At 62.2% G+C, this 9,730-nt stretch overlaps 1 long non-coding RNA gene and 1 gene segment (V, D, J or C); both read right to left on the reverse strand.

Moving 5' to 3' along the window:
• Positions 1 to 1,604: 1,604 nt before the first annotated feature.
• Positions 1,605 to 2,061, reverse strand: LOC135321368 (uncharacterized). The gene is made up of 2 exons (XR_010381106.1): positions 2,031 to 2,061; positions 1,605 to 1,718 (listed from the first exon to the last, which is right to left on the reverse strand). It is a non-coding gene; the product is annotated as an uncharacterized LOC135321368 (long non-coding RNA).
• A 2,474-nt stretch (positions 2,062 to 4,535) lies between these two features.
• Positions 4,536 to 8,028, reverse strand: LOC105102126 (immunoglobulin alpha-2 heavy chain-like). The segment is given in 4 exon segments: positions 4,536 to 4,978; positions 5,143 to 5,469; positions 5,677 to 5,982; positions 7,989 to 8,028. Coding segments are annotated over 4 exon segments (1,068 nt in total).
• Between the last annotated feature and the right edge of the window lie 1,702 nt (positions 8,029 to 9,730).

Genomic DNA, 9,730 nt, shown 5'->3' on the forward strand with positions numbered 1-9,730 from the left:
CAGGCCCAGGCCCAGGGCTCAGGCCCAGGACCCGGTGGTCATCAGGCCCAGGGCCCAGGGGTCAGGCCCAGGGCTCAGTGATCAGGCCCAGGGCCCAGGGTTCAGGCCCAGGGCTCAGTGATCAGGCCCAAACTCAGTGATCAGGCCCAGGGCCCAGGGATCAGGCCCAGGGCTCAGTGATCAGGCCCAAGGCCCAGGGATCAGGCCCAGGGCTCAGTGATCAGGCCCAGGGCCCAGGGATCAGGACCAGGGCTCAGTGATCAGGCCCAGGACTCAGTGACCAGGACCAAACTCAGTGATCAGGCCCAGGGCCAAGGGATCAGGACCAGGGCTCAGTGATCAGGCCCAGGGCCCAGGGTTCAGGCCCAGGGCTCAGTGATCAGGCCCAGGACTCAGTGACCAGGACCAAACTCAGTGATCAGGCCCAGGGCCAAGGGATCAGGACCAGGGCTCAGTGATCAGGCCCAGGGCCCAGGGATCAGGCCCAGGACCCGGTGATCAGGCCCAGGGCCCAGGGATCAGGCCCAGGACCCGGTGATCAGGCCCAGGGCCCAGGGGTCAGGACCAGGGCTCAGTGATCAGACCCAGGACTCAGTGACCAGGACCAGGACTCAGTGATTAGACCCAGGACTCAGTGACCCGGACTAGGATTCCGTGATCAGACCCAGGACTCCGTGATCAGGCCCAGGACTCAGTGATCAGACCCAGGACTCAGTGACCAGGACCAGGACTCAGTGATTAGACCCAGGACTCAGTGACCCGGACTAGGATTCCGTGATCAGACCCAGGACTCCGTGATCAGGCCCAGGACTCAGTGATCAGACCCAGGACTCAGTGACCAGGACCAGGACTCAGTGATCAGACCCAGGACTCAGTGATCAGAACCAGGTCTCAGTGACCAGGACCAGGACTCAGTGATCAGGCCCAGGACTCAGTGACCAGGACCAGGACTCAGTGATCAGACCCAGGACTCAGTGACCAGGACCAGGACTCAGTGACCAGGACCAGGACTCCGTGATCAGACCCAGGACTCAGTGATCAGACCCAGGACTCAGTGACCAGGACCAGGACTCAGTGATCAGACCCAGGACTCAGTGACTAGGTCCAGGACTCAGTGATCAGACCCAGGACTCAGTGATCAGAACCAGGTCTCAGTGACCAGGACCAGGACTCAGTGATCAGGCCCAGGACTCAGTGATCAGGCCCAGGACTCAGTGACCAGGACCAGGACTCAGTGATCAGACCCAGGACTCAGTGACCAGGACCAGGACTCCGTGATCAGACCCAGGACTCAGTGATCAGACCCAGGACTCAGTGATCAGGCTCACGGCTCAGTGATCAAGACCAGGGAAGATTGATCAGGATCAGGGCCCAGGGGTCAGGACAGAGACTTTGGTGTCTCTGAAAGGTCGGCATCATAATCTTGTTGGTGAGGTCCAGCTCTTGCTTTGTCCTTCTATTTTTCAGGACCCGCTGGTGGGTTCTAGGCACGTGGGACTGCATCCATGCCTCTTGAGGCCCTGCCTTGGGCCATGAGGTAGGTATCCCCCTCTCCAGAGCCTGCCCATCTCTTTTCCCCTCCCGCTCATTCAGAGTCTGAGAAGTTTTGCTTTTGGGATGGTTTATTGCACCAGGAAGGCCTCTGGGTGTGCAGCTTTTGAGCAGGGCTGAGCTCTGACATCCAGCTGGGCTCTCAGGAGGCTGCTCCAGGCTCCTCCCTGCAAATACAAGAGGGTCAGGGCCTGAGGGGGCTTCTGAGGTGGGTAGGGTCCTTGTCGTCACCCCATCCCCGCCATGGCCAGCTCCCAGGGGATTGAGTGGAGTCCAGCAGCAGGTGCACCCAGTGGGAGCAATGTCCTGGCCTGGCTGGGGCATATTCGTGCTCTGACCCCGGGCCTGCCCATGTCCTAGTGTCTTTGAGGGGACTGCCCCCCTCCAGACTGGGCCGCCAGGCTGGAAGGATAGGCTGTGCTCTGGTGGAGCCAGGCAGTCGCTCCCGTCAGCCCGCTGCTCTGTCCCCTGGCCCCCACCTGTGCCCGGCCGGCCCCGGCTCAGTACTGGGGGCCCTCTCTGCTGCCAGGCGGGCCCCGGACGCTCGTCACAGTCAGCGCCGTGCTGTAGAAGAGACTCAGAAGGAAGAGGGTGAGCAGGGTGATGGTGGTGGGCCACAGACTGGCCTCCGGGCCGTCCTCCTCTGGGCCCTCCTGGAGCAGGTCCAGCACCAGCCAGGGAAGTGGCTTCTGGTGATCTGTAAGACACCCAGGGCCTGTGTGGGTGGCGGCCGAGCCAGCGCCCTCCCCCGCCACCAGCTCTCAGGCTGGGGACACTGGCTGTAGGGGTGCCCGGTCTCAGCTCTGAGGCTGCCTCAGGGGGGACGGGGCAGCAGGTGCCCAGGGAAGGGGCTGGGATCCTTGCAGCTCTTGAGACGCCCACAGGTCTCCTGCTCTGGGGCCTCAGGGCCCCTGAGAGAGACTCGCAGGGCGGGACTGTGGGCACTGTCTTTGCTGCGCCGAGGAAAGCTGAAGCCCGAGGCCTCCAGCGTGCTCCGCAGGCCCTTGGCCTTGGGCTGGCCGAGGCCTGGGCCCTGGGTGGGGCCAGAGGAGACCAGACGTGCCCACCTCAGGGTGCTCCGGACTGAGATGCAGACTTCGGTCTGTGGTTCAGTGTGCCAAGGGCCAGGTGGAGGGACATGTTCGGGGGCCCCTGCTGCTCTCCCAGGAGGTGGCCAATAAGCTATAAGGAGCACCAGAAAGGCCCCAGTGAAGGCCACCAGCACAGGGAGCTCTGCGTTCTTCAGGGTCCCAGGGCATAGACTCCCACGTTAAATGGGATTTGAACCTGCTTGTTATATGCTGACACATCCATTCATTCACCCACCCATCCATCCACCTATCCATTCACTAATCCATCCATTCGTCCACCCATCTGTCCATCCTTCTGTCTATCTGTCCATCCATCTGCCTGTTTGACCATCTGTCCATCCATCTATTTATCCATCTGTCCATCCATCCAACTGTCTGTCCATCCACCCACCTGTCTTTCCATCCATCCATCCATCCACCTGTCTGTCCATCCTTCATCCATCCATCCAACTATCCATCCACCCATCTGTCCACCCGTCTGTCCATTCATCCATCCATCTACCTGTCTGTCCATCCTTTCACCCATTATATGTCCTGTGGTCCATCCACCTATCTCTGTGCTGTCTATCTGCTGGCTCCATCTTCATCTCCTGACTCTTCCTCCCTCCTCATCTCTTTAGAAAGCTCCTCCTTTGGGCTGGTCCTGGTCCCTTGGTGGCTGGACCACATTCTCTATCTCAGCACTTCCCCACTGAACTCATTGCTCCCTCTGTTGCCCTTTGGTGACTGGACCCTTAGAGAAGGGAGCTGTGGCCAGGGTGGGTAGGGGTCCGCACTCCACTTTGGTCCTGGGAGCAAAGAGAGGCAGCCAGAAGGTCAGGTTCCCTGGGGAGGCCCAGCAGGTGTCTGGGACAAGAACAGGGGCCCCTCTGCCCCCTTGTGGGAGCCCTTGTGCCGGGTGTCTCATGGTGGTCATGGGACTGCCCCTCCCTGGGCCTCCCCTTCGGCCAGGAACTCCAAGCAGAGGATGTGGAGGGGTGCTGGGTGGGAGCTGTTTCTTCTGACCCCTTCCCACCCCTGCCCTGACCATCTATGGTTTGGTCCATACTTGGGGGTCAGCAAGGGATGAGAGACTCAAATCCAGGGGCTGGGCAGGGAGTAGGTGCTGCCTGAGAGGGGTCTCTCACACTGACCCCCAGTCTGTACCCAGCCAGGCACATAGGGAGGCCTGCGGCCAGGAGGGGATACCCCCTGGGGCTTGGGCAGGGACTCCTCTTGCCTTCCTGGAGCTAGTCTGGGCTGTGAACTTCCTGCACCTGCAGGTTCTGGACATGTGCACGCATGCGTGCATGTGAGCGTGAGCACATGTGAGCACACGTGTGCATGTGTGTGTGCACCTCTGTGCATGCGTGCAGAGCAGTGTGGCGCAGGGTGGGGCTGGTCCCCTTTCTGTGCGAGGCAGCGGGGCTGGCCTGCGTGTCTGTGCGTTGTGCCCACAGCGGATGGTCCGGGGGCCCTGGAACCCAGCCCCCCTCCCTCGCCGTTCCTCCCAGGATCCCCTGTGATGGCACCAGCCTCTTCCCCGTCACCAGGCTCCCCTCTTTCCCTCTTAGTGTCTCCAGCTGCCCCTAGAGGCAGTTTCCTGTATTACAAGTGACCAAGTCACCTGCCTGCTGGGAGGACCCACGGGGCTGTGCCTGCCTCTCGCCCCAGCAAGGGCCCGTGTCACCCCCAGCTCGGCCCTAATGGCCCTGCCACACACCCACACTCACGATCACACACTCGCACAAACTCACGGTGTGAAGGCACCTCGGGTGCCTGGTTGGGCGGGAACCCGGGGCCCCTCTCGGAGTTGGGGCAGGGGTGCTCCTTCCTTTCCGGGCCCCGCCCCTCCCCGAGTGCGCAGACCCCCAGGATGGACTGACGGGTGGCCGGAGGGAGGCTCGGGGCTGCTTCAGGCGAGCATGGAGTTTATTCAAAGGGCAGGCAGGTGGGGGCTGCTCAGTAGCAGACGCCTTCTGCCTCCGCCATGACAACGGACACGTTGACGTGGGTGGGTTTACCCGACAGGCGGTCGATGGTCTTCTGGGTGAAGGCCAGGGGCAGGGCCTCATGGCCCACCATGCAGGAGTAGTTGTCTCCCTGCTTCCAGGCCTCGGCCTCCACGCGCAGCAGGCTGGTCACGGCGTAGGTGGTGATGCTCTGTTCGGGCTCGGGCAGGGGCCTCCAGGTCAGGTACTTCTCGCGAGGCAGCTCCTGGTTCCCATGCAGCCATCGCACCAGCACGTCCTTGGGGCTGAAGCCGCGCACAACGCACGTCAGCGTCACCATCTCGTTGAGGGCCAGCTCCTCCGACGGCGGCGGTAGCAGGTGGACCTGGGGCCGGATGGCGTCCTCTGGAGGACGGAGAGCCGGATCAGGAGTTGGCATAGGGAGGAAAGAGCCCCCCATCCCCTGGGCACCCCGTGCCTCAGTTTCCCCCTGTAAGGTGTGGGCAGGGGCAGCAGGGAAGAGCAGGCTCAGGAGAGCCCAGCTGTCCACGGGTGGGGTTTGGGCCCACCTGAGGATTTGGTGATGGTGGCATATAGCGTGTTCTTGGATTCTGGGTGGGTGGCACTGCAGGAGAAGTTCGTTTTGCTGTTCCACTGCTCGGCACAGCCCGGCAGGACACTGGACACGCTGAAGCAGCCACAAGGGTCACTCTTGGGTGACTGCTGGACAGCGACCTTTCCACCTGACGGAGTCCAGGTGAATTGGGCGCCCTCGGGGTTTCTAAGGCCACTCAGCGTGCACGTGAGGCTGGCGTTGGAGCCCAGGAGCAGGTCCTCCAGAGCCGGCGGGTGCAGGGCCAGGCTGGGATTGCAGCACGGGGGCGGGGGTGGGGGAACTTAAAGGAGAGAGAAGCCAGAGCAGTCAGTGAGCTCCTCTGCCCGCCCTCCCCTGTCCTCAGATTCCAGCCCAAGACCCTCTTGGCCGCCCCCCAGGGAACTCTGCCCAGCAGCCCAGTCCTGTCTGAGCTGAGCTCCCACAGGGACACGGTCCAGCACTGGGTCAGTGTGGGATGATGGGAGCCTGCCCCAGCCCACCCTCTGACCTTTGCAGGGCACATTCACTGTCTTGCTGGAGCTGGAGAGGTGCTGCACTTGGCATGTCACGATCTCGCTGTCTGGGCACTGCTCAACTGGCGTGGTCAGCTGGCTGCTCATGGTGTACAGGACCCCGGAGGCAGGCTGCACGGCGGGGAAGTCCATGACGGACACGTTCTGGCCACTGAGGCCCCAGGTCACCTTCAGGGGCGCCGGTGGGAAGAAGCCGTGGACCAGGCAGGCAAGGGCCACCTGCCTAGATGCCTTGTCATAGCTGGGGCCCAGCGGGAAGACGCTGGGGCTGACTGCAGACTCTGAAACACAGGGTGCACTGTGAGGTGGCGGCCCTCGTGCTGACGGGACCCCTGAGACAGCCCTATGAGGACAGGACGATGCCTGCCTTTCCTTTACATTGGAGGAAACTGGCACAGAGAGGGTTAGTGAATGCCCCAAGTTCACACAGCTTGGACGTGGTGCAGCTGGGCTCAGGAGTGGCCACCTGAGTCCAGCTCCACCATTTCTAAATACACTCCTCAGGGCTCTTAGCATGTGGGTCCCCACGGGCGCCTCGGACAAGGCCTCTGGTGCAGGCTGTCCCCAGCTGGGAGTTATTAAACACAGCTCTCCCACTGAGCAGCTGAGCACCGTCAGAGCCTCAGCACCCCTCTGTGCAGTGGGCACAACCAGGCCCTCCTCCCCCAGGGAATGTGGCCAGGAGAGAGGGCAGCTACAAGACAGAGCCGTCTGGGCTTGAAGCTGGCTCTGCAGAGACCAGTTCGGCTGTCCTGGGGCTCACACTGGGGAGGAGAGGGAGCTTAGGCCTCTGGTGTCCCCTCTCCCACTTCCCGGGTCAGGGGCCCACTTCCTGGGCCCCCAGTCCTTGTCCCAGTCCAACCAACTCCCACTCTACTAATTCCACTCCCATCCTCCGAAACTAGCAGTTGACTCCCACGGGCTATGGGGGTCTCGAGGCCCGAAGCCCAGTTCCAATTCAGTCCTTCTGAGATGCCCCTCTGGATAGGCCGGGCTACAGAGGGCAGGGTCTGCCCACCGTCCTTTTGCAAATCCCCTCAGGGCAACTGGTGAAGGGAAGGGAAGCATCACAGATTCGCCCCGAGGCTGCATCGCCCTCATGTGCCTCCAAGAAATACAAGGGGCTGTCAGGCTGGAGACAGGGCTCTGGGGATGATCCACACTCCACACACCGCCTCCTGTTGGCCTCAGGCACCAGCCCAGCCCACCTCAGTTTCACTCGCCCAGCTCAGCTTAGCACAGCTCAGCCCAGCCCAGCTCAGCTCAGCTCAGTTCAGCCCAGCCCAGCCCAGCTCAACCCAGTTCAGCCCAGCTCAGACCAGCTTAGCCCAGCTCTGCCCAGCTCAGCTCAGCTCAGCCCAGCCCAGCTCAGCCCAGTTCAGTCCAGCTCAGCCCAGTTCAGCCCAGCTCAGCCCAGTTCAGCTCAGCTCAGCCCAGACCAGTTCAGTCCAGCTCAGCCCAGCTCAGCTCAGCTCAGCTCATCTCAGCACAGCCCAGCTCCACCCAGTTCAGCCCAGCTCAGACCAGCTTAGCCCAGCTCTGCCCAGCTTAGCCCCGTTGAGCCCAGTTCAGACCAGCTTAGCCCAGCTCAGCCCAGCTCAACCCAGCTCAACCCAGCTCAACCCAGTTCAGCCCAGCTCAGCCCATCTTAGCCCCATTGAGCCCAATTCAGCCCAGTTCAGACCAGCTTATCCCAGCTCAACCCATTTCAGCCTACTTTAGCCCAGTTCTGCCTAGCTCAGCCCAGCTCAGCCCAGTTTAACCCAGTTCAGTCTGGCTCAGTTCAGCCCACTTCAGCCCAGTTCATTCCAGATCAGGCCACAGTAGCCCAGCTTGGCCCTGCTGGGCACAGCATCTCGCTCTGTGGTCTAGGGTCGGTGGTGGCCTGCCTCTCTCCCTCTCTTCTCTCTTTTGGTGCCTGCCCTCCACCCTCCCACCCCAGGAGAGCCCAATGTGGCCTGGCTGAGGAGGAGATGAGGCCTGAACAGCCTCTGGGACCCACCTGCTCAAGGCTGCCGGGGGTCCAACGTGGCTGGGAGAGGCCCAGGCCCCCCTTGGCCATGGGATCCCAGGCTGCAGGCCATCTGCCCACCGCCGCAGTGGAGCTGGAGTGTGGAGAGAGGCCCAGACCCCGGCCAGGCTCTGCCTGCTGGCCGTGGGGTCTCAGCAGGCCCCTGCCCCGCTCTGTGCCACTTGCGCTCTGTCGGGGGAGGCTGATGCTGTGAGGGGCCGGCTGGGGAGGGGCTGCGTGGCCGTGTTTGGCCCCCGGACAGGGTCACTCACTCACTTCCTGTCCCGCCGGTTGTGGCTGCTCGCCTCCACGTCATGTCTGGTCTGTGGTCTGGCTGTGGTGGGCCAGGTGTGTGTGGCCTGGGCTGTGTGACCTCTGGGAACCTGGACCTGGCCTGAGACCACCTGGGTGCAGGGCTGGGTGCCGTGAAGGGGTCGTGGCTCCATGTGACTGCCCACAGGGCTGGGCTGGGGGCTGAGGTACAGGGACACAGAGGCTGAAGTAGGCACCGTCAGGGGCTCAGGGTCCTCAAAGTAGAAACGGCCCCAGAGGTAGAGGTGGAGGGAAGGCAGAGGGGAGGCTGCAGGGGCTCTGAGGGGCAGGCTGGGCAGAGAGACCCCAGCAAGCAGGCCTTGTAGACCTTCAGGTGGGGAGCCTCTCCAGCCTGGCCTTGGCCAGCGGCTGCCCGTCCTCGGCCAGCCCCACGAGGAGCTGGCCCTCAACTGGAGCTGGAGTGGGGCGTGGGGCACCCCTGCTGGGAGCCTGTCTGCCCCCACTCTCTGCGCACGTGCACCCTGCCTGGCCCGCCCTGGTGCTGCTCAGGAGGTTGCTCTGCCTGGGCACACACGGGGCAGTCGGGCCTGATTTGTTCATTCATTTCTTCACACACACAAGGTCCTGGAGCCACACACAGGGATCAACCGTCCCTCCTGGGAAGGACACTGTCAGGGGGAGAGCTGCAGGCCAGCGGGGACACTGGGTGGTGGAGGAGGTTGGCAGTGTCCTGGGGATGGGGTGGGCTCCGGATGGGGGTTGGGGCAGGTGAGGTGGGAGTAGGGAGATGCATGGAGGTGGGAAGCCTGGGTGGTGCTGAGTGGTCAGACACACCCGGGCCTGGTCAAGGGGCCTCTGGGCTTTTCTCATGAACACTGGGATGCCCACAGCATCACCCACGAGTGACATCTCCCAGGTTGCGGGCTCTGGCCCACCCTACGCCCTCGTGAGCACCAGCAGTGCCTGCGTGGTGCATGCCTGGCCCTGAGGATCTGACTTCTTGCTGGCCAGAGAGTGCCTGGGCCCTGAACTCTCTGGGGATCTGAAACCCCAGTGTTCCCCAAAGCCGCCCCTGAGGGAACAGGAGGAACAGACTGGCCTGGTGTGGAGGAAACAGAGGAGGGTGGTGGGGGAGGTGGCGGAGTTGGGGGTCTGCCCTCCTCACAGCCTCCTGGTTCCCCTCAGCCGTCTGTCACCCCGGGCAGCACGGCCCCACCATGGGCACAGAGGCTGCGGAACTCAGGGCAGAAAGAAGAATGTCCCTGTGGACTTGGGGTGGCCTAGAAAATGTAGGTAATGACCATGAACTCTAAACAGAGTAGAGGTTGCTCATCTGATAACATCTTTTATTTCTAATTTTTCAGGGCTTTGTCTCCAATATTACTAATCACATTTTAGCTATGTAAAGACTTTCACTAGCAGATGTAAGTAACTCATGTAGGTTAATATTTAAGTGTGTCTGATAGATTACTTAATATAGTGCAATATTCTTGTCTTGGGGTTTTGCATGACCTGAGGGCCCCAGCAGCTGGGGGAAGGCCTGAGCCCGAGTGTGCTCTGTTGTCAAGACCGACTGGGCGCCTCCGTGCGTCAGGGACTTGCCAAGCGCAAGGGTCCAGTTGGGAGGGAAAGAGCCCAGATGAGTCCTCCCTGAGCTTCTCTGGAAGGAGGAGGGGCCCCGCTTGGCCAAGGCCTGCTGGCTGGACGCATGAGTGTCCTGGGGCTGCCCAACAGCGGATCACGAC

The sequence above is a fragment of the Camelus dromedarius genome, chromosome 5 (assembly GCF_036321535.1).
Source record: "Camelus dromedarius isolate mCamDro1 chromosome 5, mCamDro1.pat, whole genome shotgun sequence".
Classification (NCBI taxonomy): Eukaryota; Metazoa; Chordata; class Mammalia; order Artiodactyla; family Camelidae; genus Camelus; species Camelus dromedarius.